At 41.0% G+C, this 21300-nt stretch overlaps 1 protein-coding gene across 1 annotated transcript in view; it reads left to right on the top strand.

Moving 5' to 3' along the window:
• b3glcta (beta 3-glucosyltransferase a) overlaps nucleotides 1-21300 on the top strand; it is a 58153-nt gene that overhangs the window by 13895 nt on the left and 22958 nt on the right. Inside the window, exons 3-4 of the mRNA XM_076735768.1 lie at nucleotides 8047-8086; nucleotides 17217-17326. Of these exons, the coding sequence (XP_076591883.1) occupies nucleotides 8047-8086; nucleotides 17217-17326 (150 nt within the window). The remainder of the gene's footprint in view (nucleotides 1-8046; nucleotides 8087-17216; nucleotides 17327-21300) is intronic.

The raw sequence follows: 21300 nt of genomic DNA, 5'->3' as shown, positions 1-21300 counted from the left end.
TAGTTGTTAAACACACCGAACATGATTGATCTTTCTCTCAACTATACAGGGTCATTGAGAAGCATATAAAGGTAGTTCTGAGTTAAACAGAGGGTATGTCACACATGTTTTAAGCTAACGCCAAAGATCATAGTGGTGTTTTAGTTTTAGCCCATTTTTCCAGATGTATAAGGTGTTAGATTTTGAATCTGCATTTACTTTGTTTCAGTCAGCCGGTCAATCAGTTCTCACCACAATCCAGCAGAGCTTCATTGTGACTGTCGCAAGCTAAAATAACTGACTTGGCAGCAGTTTTTATGGAAAACAGCAATGAGGTTAAACAGTTGCAAGTCTTTGAGAGGAAAGCATGTCATCGTTAAAGTGAGGAACGGTGAGAAAGTGAATTAATGAATCTGACATTATCGTATGCTTTGGGAAATGCTTGACAGGGGTGTCGAGTGAATTGTACTCGGTATGTTTTGCATTTAATGGAGTCAAACCACAATTCAAGGCCTTTGAGCTGGTTTTTGATCAGAGCCTCTTTCCACATGATTTTTGTGCCAGTGGTCAGCAGAGAAGATCTGGCACCTAATAAGAGAGGGTTCCCCATCTGACTTCAAACAGCTGGGCTCATCCCATCACCACTGAAATCTGGCTAAATCTGCAGGGGCTCCTGTAGCATGAGATGTGGGTAACACTGATCTCATAATGCAAAGTAGCAACAGTCAAGGAGTATTTAATCTTACACTAACGTGTTAATAAAAATGATGAATGCATTTTCTGTGTAATTTTGCAACCCGTGGCTGATTGTTTGCTCCCTTACAGTGGAGGAAAGATCTGTTTTTCAGAGGCAGGATTTGAAAAGCTACACACCCTTTGATCAGTATTGTTGCATATAACATTGATACAAAAGGCTTATGATATGTAAAGCAGGAAACGTAGCTGCAGCAGTAAACATTTAAGTGTAATTTTCAGCGGCTGTCTTTGAACACAGTCCGTGTCTTGCATATGGAAGAAGTTTTAGCATCTCCCTGCTGCTTTGAAGACGGCCCGAAGCCTCTGATGACTGGCATCAGCTCGAACTTAGAATGACTCAGAGAAGTTGGAGATGGCAAGCGCAGGTACCGTGATTATCCGCCGCTTCAGGGCTTCATAAACAGCCTAAACAACGAGTCTGCTTCAAGTTTGCTAATGTAAGCAGAAGGGCCTTGATCTCATGCATCAAGAGGACTCAGAACAGTGAGAGGATGCATGAGCACAACACAGTGAGGAATAATTTACGCACCTCCAGCCCAGCTAGGGTCGGGCAAAGCCGGTAAATAACTTGTTAAAAGTACACCTGACACTTCCTGTCGCTTTGCCACCATTTGAGTCTGAGGACACTTTTAAAAGACATTGCAGGGCCGAAGCTTTATTCTGAAAGGGACGGCTTCACCTTGAGGTGATGTTCCTAGATATGGGAAGATGCAACAGCCAGTCATACACACACAAGAACACAGCCAGTACAGCAGAAGTAATTGAAAGTGTTGATGTTTGTGAGTCATTACCTTCTTTCATGTGCTTTCTAGACTAAATGTTAGCTTCACAAAGTTACATAACACACACATTTTCTTAGGTTCATCCTCAGGCTTTGCAGGATAAGACAAGGTGTGCTCCACAAGCAGGAACAGCACATTTTAATCCCAAAGTATTCCAAACAGTGAATAGTCTCCTTAAACTTGCAGACAGGAGACACAAACACTTCTTATTTGCCACCAGCTTTGCTCAGTTTTGCTCCATTTAAGCATATAGATCTTCATCTCTGTGTAGGCTGCACTCAAGTTTAAGTGCCATTCAGTTGTTGACATAATAACCAGTCTTCAAGGAAAAGAGCTCCTGCCTTCCTCAACAACACACTCAATTGAAGTCATCATGTCTGATTGGACAACAGTCTCTACGTTGTTGTTATGTTGTTTAAACTCTCATCTGCGCTGCCTAAATGGATGCCACTACATGCAAAAAGAGCTTTCCTTTTTCTCCCCAGCTTGGGTTGAGTCGTAAGAAAATCAAACTCAAGAGGAAATGTGTGAGACTGATGTCTGAATCATTGCTTCAGCTCCTCTGCAGTGACCTTATCTCAGCAGGGAAGGCACATTCTTTTTCTGAGATCGCAAACCTGCATGAATGCTGCCCGTGTGCACCTGAAGATTCCACTGCCACTGGACAAAAAAATGTGAATATCAACAGCTGTCCAGGTGGTACACACACATCTCTGTCCTTTTCTTTCTGAAACCATACAGAAAGCAGCTGACGGCATATCAGCACTGCCACGTCTCGTAGGAGAACACACGTTGGTATGAAACTGTTCCCACTAATTTACTGGGAGTGTTTGCTAATTTATGAGTTCAGGTGATCATTAAGATACACATTTAGATTACACATAGTGCTTTACAGTAATCACTTTCCATTTGGAACACACACAATCCACAATGCCAGTCCAGGAAGTTCATCTTTTCTTGTGTGAGCAAACTCTTTTTTTTTTTTTTTTCAAAGTGTTATGGCTAAAATTTCCATCTCATGTAGAGGCCAGGGATCATACTGTGACCCTAAATAACTTACACAGCAGGGCTTGACAGTAATGGTTGCCCCGTTGCCCAAGGCAACCAGATTTGGACCACTGTCAACAATTTGGTGCGGTCTGGTCGCTTCTGCTGGCAACAGTTTTTCCTGTGCTTAGAAACACAAAGCTGAATCCCTCTGCGTACGGTCTTCTAACTGACTGAGAGTGCCCTCGTTGAACTGTTTCACTGTTTGAGAGATTGTAAAATTATGGATGAAAAATGCAAATATTAACCCCACACATTACACATCCAGATCTAAACTGCATCAACGCTGTGAGGAAAGAAAAACTGTTTTTGGAAAAATATACCGCAAACTCTATGCAACACTAAAAAAATCATCCATTGCGTTTGATGCGGCTGATAAACACACTGCAAATACTCAAAAACAAAGGGAAAAAGGCAATAAAATGGAGGAACTGTTACTTAAAATTAAGCAAATTTATCTGCCAACAGAAAAGGAAAATTTCACCTAGCAAGATTTTTAAAAACAGCCAGTCCAGCACACCCACAGTTATCCTAAAAGTAGCATCCACATTAAAAACTAAGTACATTTGTCTGGATACAAAGAAATTCTTACTTTGACAAAGCAGCTTTGTATTTCAGTGTCGATCAAACAGCTTTATAATTCTGCAAATTCTAGTTTCAAGCATTAAGTTACACAGAACCAGTAATTAAATCCCAGCAACAAGTTGTAATATTTTAATTAAAGACAAAAAACTCTGAAGTCAGTGAAATTCATCATCTACATCCTGGACAGACTCATCTACCATCTCCAGATCAAAAGCGACTCTGACCTGAGCTGTAGTCAAACCAGGCCTGCAGGAGTTAAATATTCACCCTATTGTAATTTATCCTGCTAATTATATTACCTTGCAAATGTGAAATTTAAATGCGCTGACATTAGCCGCTCTCTCTCACTTTTGTTTTGGATTATTAATGAAGCTCTGCCTCTTGTTCTAATCAAATCCATTTAATGTGTTCATTCGTGTCTCTGATAGGGAGAGAAAGGGGGCAGCTGAGATGAACATGTCATTTAAAGTTGTTAAACTCATAGATGTGAAATTGTTTTTTTTTGGGGGGGGGGGGGGGGGGGGAGTAGGATGATGTTTGTTGCTGTGGATACCATCCAACCCTATAAGAGACCCCTTTAGCTTGCATTTTCTCATCGTAGATCTTCTGTTCATGACACTTTAGTTCCGAAGTCTAGAGGCTTCATGAAAAAGTGTTTGAAGCTCGGGGGAGATTTCTGTCTAGCTGGTACGAAATTGCTGCTCGCCTCTTAACACACACTAGAAGATGCTTCAGCCCTGATGTAGCTCCACTTCACTGCTTACCTGCAAGTTGTAGAATTGATTTTAAGATTTTTCTGATCACATTTAAAGCGCCCCATGGTTCATTTCCCAACTGTATCGCTGAATTGCTGCTCTACTATGAGCCGGAGCGCGGGCTCAGATCCTCAGGCAGGGCTCTGCTGGCTGTTCCCACATCCTGGATCAAGACTGAAGGTGACCAGGCTTTTGTAGTCAGAGCCCTTCAGCTCTGGACCTCCCTGCCCTGAGAATCTGAGGCTTGAAGGATCAGGGACATCGTATAAATCACCTTTATACGCTAAGACAAACTAGCCTGCAAGGAACAGTGCATGAATCATCAGCTGGTGAGGATGCTGAAGTTTTGCCTGTGACATGCAGATTAAAACTCAAATAATAAGTCAAATACCCATCCAAGACCCAAAGATAAAGCTTGGTTACTTCTAAAAGTTGCTGTTGGGCACATTATCAGGCACATCATGGGGAAAATTGCTACTGTAGTGACATTTCAAGCAAGTTAACAGTTTAACTTGTCAGTTTTGAGTCCGTATGCCCTGTTATCAACAGAGCTTTGAATAAAACCTGAAAAGAGTAGCGTCAGACATTTCAAGTCATTAAGTCATTACACATTAAGAGCGTTTGAATGAAAAATGAAATTTTAATCTGTCAATTCTCTTGGCACCCTGACATGGGGGAGGGATGCAAAAACATTTGAAGTGTTGGACCTGAAAGCGTCCTCAAAATGAAGCTGACAGTTTGCTCTTTGCCAAGAAATTGTTTTATTCCGTAGTTAATGTAAATAGAGAGTGAACACATGAATAATAGATGTCAGGCTCTCAGGTATTTCAGGTGCTCAGAGTCCTTCTAGAAAGCCAGCTTCTGTAAACATCACACATTTTTCACCCACATGTCAAAATTCAGAAAACCCTGCAGCCTTGAGTCGTTCTTGCCATCAGTGAACAGAGAGCTAATGTGACCTGACGGGTCACTCACATCAGTGGAGCGTCTGTGCCCTCCGGGATTGAGAGATGTAGCAGGGGGCAGGGCCGCTGCCGTGTATGGATGTGAAGAGCCTCCAAATCAAAGGCAGGGATCAGAGGTTTGTCTTTGCGGGTGTCCTTGATTACATAACAACCACATTAAGAGGGTTGAGCATCGTTCTCAAGGAGTTTGCACATGTGCGCCGCGGCCGTTGTTGTGCGGTTTAACTACACGAGGCACAATCTTTGTGTCTGTCTGCATCAGTGCTGTGGTTCCACAGATCAGAAGCGCTCGAGGGATGGTGAAACTCACCCCCTCGGATGGACAGTGTAGACTCATAGCAATATCTTTTTCACACCTATGGGTGTCTGATTCCCGCTGCAAATGGCTGACAGCCTGCTGTCGAATAGGATTAAGGGGAGCGTTACCTGCGTGCACAGGCATTGAGGGCCAAAAAGAGCGGAGTCCTGTGAGCAGAGAATAATTCATCTCTCGGTAATTGCGAAAATTATGTTAGACCTGATCTGAGTTCACTCTGTCGCAGAATATTCCATCATTTGCCGGAGAAAGATTAGTAGCCCATCCTGCCAATCAACTACAGGAAAGTGCAAGTGCAGGATTTTCTTAAAGGTCAAATATGTAACCTTTTGACCATATAAATGAGAAGTATATTCACCTTCGACTGTAGAAAGCAGCTATGGCTCATAAATTAATCAATATTCTTATCATATTAGTGTAAACATCAAGGACAATGAATAGAATGACCTGAATCAGTTTGTTCTTCAGTGTTGTTTTGAGTTTTACTTCTGCTGATAAATGGATGTAAATGGAGTCTGATTTGTCATAATTTCAGGATGTTTCAAGAGATCTTCCATGTAAAACATCCCTGCTAAATGGAAATCTTGCAAAGTGTAGGAAATCATAAAAATAAGAACATGATCCAAGTACCTCAAGCAGGTGTTCAGACTCAAAAATAGAACTGCATGTAGAGGCACAAAGGGCTGCATTGGTGGGGGTGCGTTGCTACAGGTACAGGTGAAAGGATGAAATATGATCCCAGAAGTCAGGTTGAGTAATGCATCCATGAGTGTGAAGGCTGAACAAACAGCGAAAGGCTGCACAGTTGTTTGTAACACTGAAGACATGGATTTACAGCTCTGGATCGCAAAGCAAACAATCAGATAAAATGGTTGAAAGTGATGTGCAGTGTGAAGAATGAGCACTTGCATGTAATTGATTGGCCAGAGCAGTGCCTTGCTGGATGATGATGTGTTGTGGAAAAGCTTCTTTTGCCAGATGACCCTGTGTTTTTTGCTTGCCAGAGGCAGCTGCGTTGGAACCTCTGCTGTGCCAGAATAGTGGTCTAATTGAAATGAATGAGGAGGCTGCATTTCTCTGCACTCGACAGCCTGTATAACAACAGCTCAAAGCAGAGGAACTCCTGACAGACACTGTGCTTTACAATCTGACATTTAACAGCTCAGGACTATCTACAGTTCAACTAGATTCAGGGATTTCTCATTAAAGCCTCATTAATGCCTGCCATAAAGCATTAGGTCGTATTTAGAGTCATGTAGTGGACGCACATGCCTACATTACGAACGCACACACAGTTGCACACGATCAATACAATTGGTAACGTTTCATCGACCGCTTAATTCATCACACCGGAGGTCTTGATTTATTTTGTTTGACAGTGACAATGCAGTGATTTGTTGTCAGTGCAGTTTCCTCTTTGCCTGCTGGAGCAGACGGTGAAGAGCTTCGCAGCCGCCGCTCTTTGTCACAACTACCATATTCAACTCCTACGCTCTTTAATTTGTTGTCGGACTATTTGCCTCATCTTTCTAGATTAGTTTTCCTTCGATATTAACCTGCTCTACAATATATGTTTTCAAGTTGGAAAGATTTTCTGTGAGTAATTATCTGATAACGAGTCAGATGCTCCTGGCTTATGAGATGCATGTTTTCCGTCAGGTGCCTTCTCTCTTCAGCTAAGGAAATGATTTCAGAGCAGTAGTGTGTGATAAGATGAGACAAAAACCTTTTGGGCATGACTAATGCTACTGAGTCCAATTAAGCTGATGTCTTGTACCCACTGAATTAAATCACCCTGATATGATCTTGTCTGCCTGTGCATATATTTGCCTGTAACTCTGATCACCTGGAAAAATAAGAGAAGAAAGAGCGCCGCACATGTGCGCGAATCACTGCTGTGCATATCTTTGTAATTGGTGAACTTTCTTCTATTATTTCCTCTTCTGAAAATGTGATGCTTGTCAAAACGCTGCATTCAGGATTTGATTAATATAATAGGAAAGATAGGAAGTGCAGGAAACAAGCTCTTCAGGAAATAAGTAATGTGTTGTCGTGACATTTGCAAGAAATCGTTCATGGGCAGGGAATTGACTAAATTTACAGTTTCTGTATTCTGAAAAGTGCTAGTCCTCTGAATGTGCTGCGATAGCGGGTTACATATAGGCTGGTTCACACAACTGCCACCAAACTACTGTGATTCCCTCTAACCACTGCACCACACCCGCTGGGAGTGAATTTATGACTTAGTTAAGCTCTCTGAAGGCTGCAACAGCTTGCCAGTAAAATGATTGTTAGTCTAGAGGAAGTCATAAATCAAAACAGGCCTGGGTTTGTCATTATCTATTAATATTCGAGCTCTTGAAACAGTCAGAAACGCACGTTCTCGCCTTTTCCCAAGGCTGAAAGAGTTCCTCTGAAAGATGGAGGTAAAAGACATCTCTTCAAAGTTTGCTCAGCTTGTGATTGATTTACTCATCCCTCCATGGTCTGCTGGGTGCACTGACAGCTCTGGAGGTGGAACAGTGTTGAACGCCTTAATTGAGCCGAATGTGCAGAGCTTAAATGCTGCAGGCACAAAACCCACACAATTAGGAAGGACTAATGACGTGGGGTATCACCCATTATTTCTCCAAATAACCCACAGGGCTTTCCATATTTAGTATCACTAAGTCTTAATTAGTGATTAGGAAGAGGAAATAGAGTATTTAGCTGAAACTGAACGTCTTCACAAAAGCCATTCTTGACAGTTTCTGCATCTTTTGTGAAAACAAAACAGTGGATGTATATAGGTCATTATTTGAAGTTGTGCTTGAACATCTTTCTTTGGCTGTTATTATTAAAAAGTTTTTCTGTCTTTTCAGAGCCAAGATGATATGCATGTCATCCACAACAATCAGCTGGGTAAGTCTCATTTTTCGAATGACACTACAAGCATATTACAGTGTACAGATTCTGCACACACATGCAAGGCTTCCAAAGGAAGAAGAGGGTGAAAAATCTGCACATAGGAGCAACCCTGAAATAAATTACACTGTACTGTATGCACGGCATGAATCATTAAAGAGTACAGATAGAAGACCCATCATGTCTTTTTAACCATAGCTGTAGTAGCCACTGTCTGTCATGAAAAGGAGCCAACCCACATCTGCCCCTTTCACTTCATAGAAAATATCTGAATAAAAAATTCTATACTGTAAATATAAAACTTTGTATAACGACTTTCCGTTGTCCAAGAAACTGCAATAAATGTCATTTCTTGCTAGAAGTATGTTCACCTTAGTGACATGATAGTACAACAGAATGTAAAAGTTGGTTAAAGTAATATTTTATCATCCTTTTAAAGACATATGTGCACAGTTTTATAGCAGCAGCTGTTATCCAGCTGCATCTTTCACCCAAAGTTAGCAGCAACAATAGACCATGTTCAGCATAAAACTACTACTGCTGCTGCTACTACTAACAACAATAATAATTACAATGATAATATTGAAATAAATGGTACCATAACTAAATTCATTGCATTATTAACAGTGGCAGTGATGTTTTTTAATAATGAAATGTTACCTATTGTACTTTTAAGGAGCTGGAATTACTTTGTGTTCATCTCTTAAGTCCCTCTTAATCACAAAGTTGTTTCTCTTTTTCAATAAACTCTACAGTAAGTATGTTATTGATTCACTGTATGCATGAACTCATTACACTGTAATTTGCAGGATGTAATCTGAAATGCCAAAGGTTGTTCTGTGTTCTGTGTATTCACATTTTTATTCATTTATATGCTGCTGTAATTGATAGTACATGTTTTCAAAGCTGCTATTCATAGCACAGGTCATCTTTTGGACCCTGTTATTGTTTGATATTTGGATCAGTCTGCATCATTGGAGCTACTTTACAGAGTTGGATGACATTCAAAGGGATGAGCTATTACTGAGTAATTTAGAGAACTGCTCGATCAAAGGGTTGAAATGCGCTATCACTTGATATAATCATGAACAGTAACTCTTGAAATGAAAAATGTTGGATAGTGTGAAATTTAAATCGCAGAAGTTATTAAAGGGAAATTGTAAAAGGGCTTTTGTCTCATGCCTGCCTTGAAAATTTAATCTTCTGAGATCGCCAGATTTTTTTTCAGAAATATAGTCCCCTCTCTTTATTGATTTGACAGCAACCAGGAATTTCATAAGTAGAGCAAATAAAAAGATCCCATGCATGCCTTTCATGCTTCAGGGGGCGCACACAATCACCATCTGAGAGTGATTTTTGGGAGCCTGCAGAGGAGTTTGGAGCCAGTTTTCTGGACCTCTGCCTGTTGTTCATTCAACTGGGTCACCACAGACGCAAAAGCACACAAAAGCAACTTCATAATGCTCTCATTTGGCACCTCAGCACAGAGAGGAAATACAAACAGACAGCTATCTGAAAAATAGAGCTTCACTATCTGGCACGCCACAGTAATTCCCTTTGTCACACCAGAAAAGCTATGCTCGCCTGCAGTGAATATTGTTTGCGGGCAGGGATTCAGAAGATGAATAAAGGAAGTTGGACTTTCTATTGTTTTAACAACACAGCAGTGAGCATCAATAGGTATAACTGACTTGTTTAATTTAAAGGAGCTGTGACCTTTTCGAGGGTATCGGAAGTACTCATTCAAACAGTGCTTCTTTTGAGGGAATACAGGGTGCCGAATGTAAATAGAATGATGTCTCATTTCAGGCGGAATAAAATGAGATGCTCAGTGCAGCTTGTACACACCGCAGATCTACATTATTATATCTTGTATCTGTAGAGCAAACAAAAAGCAGTGTGAGTCCCCGGGCCGCTTTGTGCTGCATGCTGTTTTTAACAATGCAACATGCTACATCTGAGCTGCACATGTAGCTGAAACCTTGGAGGACATCACTGACCGAAAAGCCTCAGGAGAAAAATTCATTTAAAACAGCAACAATATAGAGGATACAGTCGCATTGTTAAGATTTGATTGCAAAAAAAAGTCCCCTATATATAACATGACCTCCCACAGCACAATAAAGAAATGGAATCAGAAATACTCAGTTTTCCACGTTTATTTCCAAGATACAGTTTTAGAAATGTAGAAAGCATTTCTTCTTCAGATCAGTTTATATTAAAGGCTATTAAACAACATTACGGTATATTGTGCAGCACGACAAAAACGAATAAACATCATAATAATACCAATCTTGTCAGGCCTTTGGCTGTCTAGCCCAAGCAGCCCAATCAGTCATGGTTCATCTACTCAATTCACTTTTCATTTCCAGACTCGTAGTCAGAAGAAGAAAGAGATAAAGTAGGAAAAATTATGTTTTATATGCACAGTGTAACAGCAGAGGAGACTGTGCACTGAATAATAATATTAAAATAAAAACGTGTAAAAAACTTTGTCAATTAAATCCTCTTTTTAAGCTGGTTTCAGATCATACATGCAGGTGCGCTGCATGGAGGTGATGCATTCGGACAAGAGTAACCACAAAATCTTAAGTTTTCATCTGACTTTCATGTCTTGTTAGCCGAGCTCAGCTTTTCAAGTAGAACCAATATGCAATAATGTTAATAAATGAGGCAGTCTTGACTCAAATCCTGTTGGGTTTTCACCATTTTCCTGCTTTAATATAAGCAAATTTTATGTTCAGTATACCTGTAAATGCAAGCAGTTAATGCACTGCAGAGATTTTATTGTTTGCATATATATAAGGTTTGATCTGAGGTATTACAGTTGGCTGCCTCCTTTTTCTAATAAGATTTCATATTGCAACTTGTACCTAAAGGATTTCATACAGAGACCCAGTGAGACCCGGCTGGGAAATTACATCAGAAGTCATAAAATTCCACTTCTGAAATTGTGTTTCGTGGGTCAGACTGTGTCTTCCTGCACTAATAGAGAGACACTGATTTGTGGAATGTGAATGAAAAAAGGTTTAAGTGGTTACAATAGTGATACATACTTGCTCGCCAAGTGACTGCAGCTCCAGAGTATTAATGCAGCCTTGTTTTCTTCGTGTTTCAGCTGTTAGTTGTGCAATTTGGTGGAAAGAAACAATACAGAGATCATCTCCTTTAAAAAAATGTTGAATTTGATATTTCTCTACTCTCTTTTTCCTACAGTTTCTTTTGGTCATGGCCACTGCCTGTTTTTTTTCTCGCTCAACTTTATTGAAAAAATGCAAATGTAGACAGAAAACCTTGCGCTTTGACTTGAAGGGAATAGCTCTAAAATCAGAAGTTTATTGTTGATGTTTCAGAAAAGTAAGTGACCAAAAGGTTTGCTTCTTTATCTGCGGGAGAAAGAAAAATGTTCCAGCAAACAGTGAATGCAAGCTACACCAAAAGCTCTTATTTTTTTAGATTAGCTTCAGGTTCTTGATGTATTGTGTTAGTAGTTGAGGGTGCAGGGCAGCTGTGAAGGTGCGCCAGAACTGGAATCAGATTATCGCTGTAACAATAATTAAGCCCAGGAAAGCAGTGCTACTGTCCCCTCTGCACCTGTATTATATTCATGAAGTGGCACAGAGCCAGCTTCTTGAGACCAGGGGGATGCACATTGTATCTTGAAGGAGGCACAATGTTCACAAGATTTTGACTGAATTATTCCCACAGACCAAGCAGCATTCCCTGTCTATTTACTTTCCTTTACTTTCTTTCTCTTACCCTCTCACGTTCCCTAGTGCCTGGCTGCATGCCAATTCTGTTGTCCCTGCTTTTCTTTATTTATTATTCCAAACACGGCCGGTGGCTTTATTTTCCAAATTAAAGAACACCACACATTAATCCTCAATAATGTCGCTAGCGTATATTGCTGTACGGGCTATGAAATCATGCATCTTTCCAAAAAAATCGAGCTTTGCAGAAATTAGGAAAAAACAAAGTTATTTTCAAGTGGTGTATCATCCATTTTTGAAACACTATTATGGATAATGAATGGGCTTCATAAGCAAAACCTGGAATCTGCTCTGCATTAATTGCCTTTGCTTCCTGAATTATTGATGCTAAGTGAGGTTTAAGGGTTGAGTTCAGCACTCATTAGTCTTCAGCAGAGTTGTCCATGGAGTCGTGAACTCTAGAGAACCTCTAATGAGTGCGATCATCACAGGTTGGAGACCCTTTTCTCCAACCTTTACGTGTTGCGTCTGCGGCGTGATTGTTTTTTATTTGTGTTTTTGCACTGCCACTGTAATGAGCTAATTTTTACAGTGGCTTTTCCCTCTGACTTGCCCCTCGTGCACACCTCTCTTTCTCTCACTCTGTCTCTCACACACTTCCTCTTTCTCCTCTTTTGCAATCATAGTGCATCTTCCCATTTCTTTCTACAGGTTTGCTTCCTCGTTTCACTCCCTTTTCTGTCGGCGGCTTCTCTGCTATTTTCCTCTCTGTTTTACTGAGAGATATTTATGACGCTGACCTTTTCAGCTGTAAGCTGAAAGTTAAATACACCATGTTCTCTATTGATCTTGTGCAAGGCAATTAAAAGTCTGTATTAATATGAGAAGGAGGCTGATAGAAAATCGTTTCACTTGCTGCATGACACATAGGCCTGTGCCACACGAGATGATTGCCTGTAGGGAAGGTAAATTATTTTTATATGGCTAAATCAAACTCTCAACAGCCTAAAAAAGTTGGTTATATTGAATTTGGGCTTCCAGATTGAATATCACCGGATGTCTGTGGATTGGCTATTAAATCCTGGTGCTGTCTGGTGAGACCGTCACGCTTAGTTTGTTCTGGAAACGGCAACCCAATTCTCTTCGGTGTAGTATGTCTCTCGGATGCACCGTTTTGGACGTGAGGAAGAGAGAGATGGAGCAGAATTTTTAGGAGAAGGATGAATCTGGGCCTTCTTGTCTCAGGGAGTCCAATGATGTGAGTCATTGGAGTGTAGCAGGTTTTACACTAGCACAATCAGCTGCTGGATGGGGAGTCAGGCCTGCCGACTATGGAAATGAGCTATTGACATCCTCTGTCATCTCTGAATATGTGCTGGCGATGAAGAGCTCTGGATCTGTCATGACAGTTTCATTGTTCTCACTGCAGTCTAATGGCCCCACTTGCAGGATCTTATCCCTCTAGACTTTTGCAAACATTTGTCATTGAAATTGCACTATTGATCTGCTTTCCATCCGCATGACCCTCCCTTTCCTTTCAGAACTAGATTTAAAATCCTGCTCTCCCAAACTTATCCCTTTCTGCACTGTCGGTCGCCTCGTCATGGACGTGTATTTATTTAACTGAGGGGATAGAGATACTCTAGGCTGAGATGAAATGTTCTTGTGACAGCTCTGGTGACTACACACACCTGCTCTGTGACACTGATGGGGATGACAGAGCTACAGGAGTGCCTAGAGGTCAGTGTGCTCTCAGTTCCTCTGCCACTTGGCAACGACTGCCATCCTGCTCTAAGGAAGTGTCACTATTGATTTGTGTCAATGAGGTGACAACACTGCAGGGCCAGGCCGCTACAAGAGCACATAATCTACATTCAAGAGCAGATATTTATATACCTTCCTGTGTGTGTGCTTGTACCTAGAAATACAAATATGTTTTAGTGTGTCATTCTTAATTCTTTAATTCTGATCCTCGGCCCTCTTATATTCAGAGAAAGCGAGGGAGTACACAGAACACTGAAAGCCTTCACACAGAGTTTGCCATAGACCAGATCATAAAGGCCTTTAAACAATGGCTCTGTGCATCGAGGAAAGTAACAGATCAGAGAAAGGAGGGCCAATTCTCCTGTGTCTCATTTCATCCAATATATTTCAAGGCTGATACAGTCTTTTTTTTGTGGAGTGGCCTCTGTGGAATACTGAATGAGTGAAGGGAGATAAACGAACGCTAGATTCAAGCTTTCTAGTTCCATCAGGCTGGCAAAATAAAATCATCTGCTCCGAGGTGACCCAGGCTTTGGCTTCATCTCCCTAAGAACCTTCAATCTCTTTCATTTAAAGCACATTATTATGAGCCAAGAGGCATCCTTTGATAATTTCACTCAAAAAAGTGTTTCATGGTGTGTTTGGCACCAGGGTGCAACTTCACCTCTTTGCCCTATTATTAAATGGATGAAATGATTCCGTACTTTCGCCTCCGGGAATTGTGTTTTATTAATATAACTACAGGTAGAACTGCTAGCTCTAATAGCATCCCCGCTATAACAACTGTGAAAACAGGCAATCCAAGCAAACATTAAATACTCCTGGTCAGGCACCCAGAGTCACCCTAACGACCATCGCAATAACAGCAAACTGCCTGACAACATCCTACCCAAATGCACTCGAAACTGCCAAGTGAACATCCTACGAGAAAGAAAATTTCATCTGTTTAGCATTTTTTTAAAAAGAAGTTTGAGGAAAGGAAAGAACAAGAGGCTACGACCACAGTAGCAGCCCCGTGAGGCTGTACTGAACTAAATGATTCTGGAACAGGCTAACATGCAGTCATTAAGCAGCACAATGTTGACCACATGAGTTTAGCACATTAGCATGCTAACGTTTGCTATTTAGAACTAAATACAGATGACGGGAATGTCAGTTAGCTTTGCAAATGTTTAGCCACAAACCAAAGTATTGTACAAAGTAAAATTTATCAGGGGATCACCAAGGTGCTGTTTGTTCTCTGCATGGCTTCTCTAACTTTGCAGGATGCTGTCGCATACAGTCATGGAGCAGACACAGACACAGACGCAGACACAGCAGAGGCATGATAACATCTGGTGTTCTGCTTGTCCTTGGACTGAGTAGTTACACCCCATCACCACACAGTTTGATAGCATTTCATGTAACATAACATATCGTTACTGCCACCTAACAACCATTTAGAACATCCAAGCTACACCCTACCAAGCTTAGCCGACCCCCAACACATTAACATCCTCCTACAATGCCCCCAGTAATAGCATGTTTTCTTATTCATATTCTTCTCAGCCCAGAGGCATCCTTGGATAATCTCACCTATCCACTAAAAAAGTGCTTTTGCTGCATCCTTGGCACAATGTGTCTAAAATCTTTGCCCTATTAAATACAGATTGTATTGATTGCGCATTTGTAATCTGGCATGAGCTGCCACGAGTGTCAAGGGACTGCACAAAGGTGATTTTTACCTGAAAGGCGAAGGACGGAGGAACGATAGGTGACGGAAGAAGGGCGCTATAACAGGATTTTTCCTTTTCCCCTTTTCTCCCTGTTGTTTGATGATTAATCGAAACCCATTAGTGTGGAGCCAAGGCCAGTGAATTCAGTCTTAATTAGTTTCTTTTTTTACCCCTCATTCTCCTTTGCTTTGGCATGAAGTCCGCATTATCTACACAATGAGGGATTGGCAAACTGCTTATCTGATTTTACTGTTAGTCTCATGCAGCTGGAATTATAGCTGTACTGTGCAGTATCAGGAGGCTGGTACCTCACCTGGGGCTTTAAAATGCACTGCTTTATGTGAAACCAGATGCACACACACGCACACTCACATAGTCATTCATTTGGCAAGCTCAGCAGAAGGACATTTAGAGGAGGTGCAGTGGTATTCGCTCTCTAAGCTCAGCTCTCGGCGGAGGTTAGATCTGTTGGGAGATGGACATGCTGAGATTTAGCAAGTAAATCCCCCCCCTCACCAGGGACCCACGATCAATGGGATCTTTGTTATGAGCGGTGCAAAGGAGCGACACACCCACCACCACTTAATTAAAAAGATCTGACAGGGATACTGTACCCTGACATAGTGTCTGCCCCTGACTCTGCCACTAATATCTGAACCCAGGGAGGGAAGAGGTTCAAGCAGTGTAATTGAGGAGGAGGCGATCCATCTAATCCTGCCATTGTCAGCACTCGTCCGTCCCCTCTTTCCTTCTATTGCTTTTGCACAACTATTCCAATGGGAAGATTATAGACCTGTCAGCAGTGGCTGGCACATATTTATGTTTTGAAACACTAAAATACACTTAGTCAGCAAATTTTGAAATGCTTCATGGGAAAAGCGCCTTCTGGTAATCATAATTTATGACACGGTTTACCCTTTATGACTGTATTCTGTACAAATACTTAAGTAGCTAATTAAAATGTATAAAGCAAGTGAGAATTATCTGGCGCAAAGCCTGCTGTGTTTGTTTGAGCTCAAATTAAACGGAAAATATGCACAAAAAGCCCTGCACGTCTCATTACAGAGAGGCAGCCTGTCATAGCAGGACAACTCTGACATCTCTCGCTTTTCTTCTTACTTCACCTGGATATTGGCTCCCACCTCTCAGCTTTAAATCCTTGAAAAGCCTTTTTGTTGTCACAGTCGCTCCAGCCAGGTGCCTCAGACTTCATTTTGATGTGAGGGACAGCTTACAGGATTTAGGAGTTGTCAAATGTAATTGTACAGAGCCAAAGACAAATGACAGATTTTTTTTTTTATATATTCCCTCCCCCCGGTCTTTTGGGCTAGTTTTGATTGTGCTCGGCTGTAAGAGCCACAGGGTTTTGTGAGGACTTGTTTGTGCAGCCAATGTCATTCTTCACTGAGCCGTGTCACTATTACTGCACTGTAAATAAATTTCACATGAAGAGGAACTGCAGCACGGCGGGTCAATGACAAAGATACGTCTGAACGTGTTGTCAGAGTTGAAGAGTCTGTATGAGCTGTTAAACTGGCATTAATGAGCTTGTGGCTCCCTGTTAATCTTGGTCTTAATATGCAGTAACGTCACTGAGTTTTACTGAAAATGCAGTTGTGCCGTTCAGCCAGCAGCGGACAGCTGGCCTGTGTCAACCTTTTGTGTGTTATGTTACCTCAGAGAAACTCTTCTGACTGCTAATCTTTTATTAAGTAACACAGTCTGGGCTGTGACATTTACATACTCTCTCCCAAGCCAATTAAGCTCTTGATGTGCTGGTTGTTATCACCAGGCCAATAATGGAGATTAGCAAAAATCACCTCAGTTATTCCGACCGCGGCTCTTTTCTTGCCTCGTACTCAGAAGGTCAACGATTGGCATGATCCTTTTTCACAGTGTGTGAGCAGTCTCACATCTTTGTCCTTTGTCTTCCCCCAGACCTGCGGGAGATAGTGTTCGTCCTCCAGAGTCAAAGCAACTCCTTCCATGTGAGGCAGGCAGAAAGACGGAGAGCAGATTTACTGAAGCAGGCGCACAGTCTCACAGAGGTAAGATTCAAGACATGCTTTCACTCACTCCTCTACACAAGGTCTTATTTTGGCATACAAAGAGCACATGAAAGTTCACATAGATCTTAAAAGAAATATGTGCAGGTGATGAATCACTAGCAGCAGAAGTCGCACCTGCATAGGAGCTGTTGTAAGCTGTGTATGTTGCCACATGGTGTCAGCACTGATTTTTTTAAAAATGGTTCAAAAACTTTGCATTTTTAGAATTGGAAATCTATTTTGGAGATTGCACTGCACAGAAAAAAAAGCTTTGCCAAGTGCCATTTGTGACACTATTACTCAATTCTCATCATGTTAAATATTGAATGATGGTATGAAGAATTATTCATGGTACCCTCCAGAATAAACCTCTAAAGCACATGAAAGTCTGAAATATACTTATGTATGTGTATAAGCAACATCCTCAGCTCCTTGCAACAGTAAATCTTGTGCTAACTTATAATGTTATGTGTTTAGGAAATTCAGACATTTGTGCAGCTTTGATGTCCACATATATACCGCTCTCCTCAACAAATCATCCTTCCATTTCTGGCCTCTTGTTGGTAAATTTTTAATGAGACGAGATGATCATCCGAAGGCATATGTTCATCTTAATGAATATTGTAATTCCTAATTACCATTCAGATGTTCAAAAAAAAAAAAAAAAAAAGCTGGAGGAAAGAAAAACTACATTTTCTGTCCTGACGTCAGCGCAGAATTTCATGCAGTTTGTAAAACTTGAGTTGAGACATTCACCATCGTGCATCATGTCATCGGAGCACATTAACAGGTCAGCGTGCCCTTTGCTTGTTCATTAAATGGCTTCAGAGCCAGAGGAGATGTGGTGTAATACATGCTTATATTCTATTAAACAGTGAATGCAGTTTCACTAATGACAGTATTACAGTAAGTTGGATTGCTGGCTGTGTTTCCTGTATCAAGAGACCAATTTAGATCTCCTGTTTGGGTTTAATTTCTGTGCTCTTGGATTTGTTGCCTTTCTTTGCCACTGCTGGATGTCACATCGCTTTTATCTGTACTATCGACCGACTGTAGCAAACTGACAGAGAGAAAAATAATAATCACAGTGAGTCATTTTTTTCTCTGTTTAGTTCTGCTATTATGGTTTTGAACGTGATCTTAAAATATTTCGTTTGGCACACGTTGGAATACTGTGCTCTTGGAAAAGCACTCTCCGATTTGTCTCCAGTCAGCAACCCAGAAATCCTGCACTCCACCTTAAGCAATAAAACGTCCAAAATAAGAGTTATGCAATAGCTCACTTCCTCATTTAGTTGTTATTGAAATCTAATTTGTCCAGTTTTATTCACAATTTGGAAGGATTGTTTCTTGGTTTATGTAATGGATAGTGGCAGCATTTTGTGCCAGGAGATAAGACTTGTCGTGAAAAGATTTAGTTGCATGACTGGACATCAAATTTTATGAGATGAGACAGACTTTATGAGTACCACATCATGTTGTGTTTGCATTTATGATCTCAGAGATGTCTGGCTTTTTACTATATGTTGCATGCAATTACACTAAGTCCAGCGGGATTTTTAATCAGCGACTTCTCAAAGAGGCAGCAGTAAAGGTTTGACAGCTTTTCAAAGAGATATAAGACCCAAAGACTCTTGATCAAAATGAGTTATCTTCACAGAATCAGACTGAAATGCTTTCAGCCTCAGGTGTACCCATAAAGCTCTCAGAGAGAGGTGTACCTCCACCAAGGCTGCAGAGCCCTCAGAATATTACTGTTTTTATAAGAGAAAACGTTCTGTAACATGTTCTGTAAAGCTGGAAAGGGTGAAAACTCAGGCAACACTTCTCCCATAAAGAACAACTTTACTGTCATTTTTCAGTGTGTAAAATGGAAAAATAAAGAGATAACTTTATAAATAATGCTGAATTTTCCCTTTCCATCACACATTTAGACCTTTACATTTTGCATCTACATTAAAGATCTTCTGTTTTAGTTCACTTCTCAGGTTTCCTCATGTTTATTAGTCATGGCCTCATTAGTATTAGTTTTTTAACATTTTAACTTGAGCACGTTTATCCTTCATTGCCCTGATCTAAAGAAATAATCTGCTGGATTTTTTTTTCCATTCAAGAGTCCCTCTTGAAAAACATATTAGAAATGTCCTGTCATGCATGGATCCACACTAAAAATTGAACAGCTGGCATTTTGGATCACAGCTAAACTTCATCTCAGTTGTAATTATACAGTCGTTAAAACAGCCAGCAAAGTAGCTTTGAAACTACAGCTAGTGATCACGAGCTGTTGTGATAACTGTGTCTGCTGTGTCTGCATCACTTTTCCCTTATTAGCTGTATAGAAATGTAATTTCTGGGCGACAGGCTTCCACTGGTGTGTAAAAAATTCGAACTCTCCGCTTCATCTTGTTTACTACCATCCTTAAGCCAAACATGAGTTACAACCAGCCGTTCACCGCTCACTCCCCCTTTCGAGGCACAACACACACAGCGTATAATGCTGCTATTTAACAGTTTTAGAGGGTGTTTCTGCGACACTGCAGGGAAAAGATCAAATAATACAAGATATTTGCCCAGTTTGTAGCTGTTAAACATGTTTGTGCTACGTTGTGGTACATTGTCATGGAAATCTTTGTGCAAAGCCCTTTTAATGTCTTGAAAACGTCTTCAAATCAGTTTTTAGATGCGCAGAAAGGCAGAGGAGACATTAGGGAGCTGAAATAAGCTTTGATATCTCGCCCTTCTCCAGAAAGAAGGCTCAAGGATTAAACTGTTGTCATCCAGTCTGGTCAAAAGAGTTGTAATACAAAAGCATTTGATTCAAAGCTGCTTGAATGATTTAAGGCTGACTGGGTGGAAATAAATATGTGAAATTTCAGGCTAACAGCAGAGCTAAGATGTATGACCTGATCACTGCACCTTAGAAATGGGAAACGCATGTAGTATCCGGATTTCTGTCTCCAAGCCTTTTTCACACTCATCAGATATTTCTGTTTTATCCTCATCTGGCTGTGGACGGTTGTGTGATATCCGCAGATTTACACAGACAGGAACTTGTGTATTCTATGTGGCGGCTCACAGCCGTGTTCCTGCAGTCTGACATTCTGCCTTCTGGGAGGAATTCGCATTACATTTATGTAGTATTTTTGTCGTTTAGCCGATACTCATACCCGCAGAGACGCACACGGAGAACAAAGTGAGATTAAACTCAGAAGCCTTGAACAGCAGGACTGAAGTGCACTGTTTTTAAATGCTTTACCTCTATAATCTTAACAATTTGTGCACTCAAGGAGCCGCGCAAAATACTTTAATATGCGAGTCCTGTTTGTCAATAAGAGGTTTGGCTCTTATTGTTTTGACTGAATTAGCCATCAGAAATGTCATGTTGGACTGCAGCTCATCACTGAAGTGGATTTGACAGGTGGCTGTCTGCAGTCTCCCCTGCAGCGCCTCACATGGTTAAAAACATAGCATCCTGTCCCTCCATGACCCCCATCTTCTCCCAAGTCACCATGCAATCAGTGTCCTATTCGTTTCATGTATGTGCACACAGGGACCAGCTCTTATCTGCTGATTTGGAGTCTGCCGCTTGCACGCAGTTGGTGTAAAAGAATCGGCCTCTTCTTCTTCCTCCTTCATCACAGGAATGTCAATAGCACTTTGAAGGAAAAGCTCTGTCTGAGATTTCATTATTATCCGAACGCTACGCTTCTTCTTTTCTATTCAGCTTAATAGAAAAAAAGTTGTTTTTTTTTTTTTCATAACAGCAATGGTGTGAATGTCAAGCACAGAGCAGCTTAATAAAACATAGTCGGTGTCATTAGCTTTAAGATAAAGCTCATATCAGACGAGAGCTAACAAACCTCCTCTGACTAATATGGTTTAATAAGTGTAAACAGCGTCAGACTCATCGCCTAAATCAAACAGGCTGCCGTTAGACAGAATGGCTCAGAGGAGGCTGTTCCCCCTGACTTCCT

This window comes from Chaetodon auriga, chromosome 7, assembly GCF_051107435.1.
Source record: "Chaetodon auriga isolate fChaAug3 chromosome 7, fChaAug3.hap1, whole genome shotgun sequence".
In the NCBI taxonomy this organism is placed as follows: domain Eukaryota; kingdom Metazoa; phylum Chordata; class Actinopteri; order Chaetodontiformes; family Chaetodontidae; genus Chaetodon; species Chaetodon auriga.
This window is presented reverse-complemented; position numbering and strand designations above follow the sequence as displayed.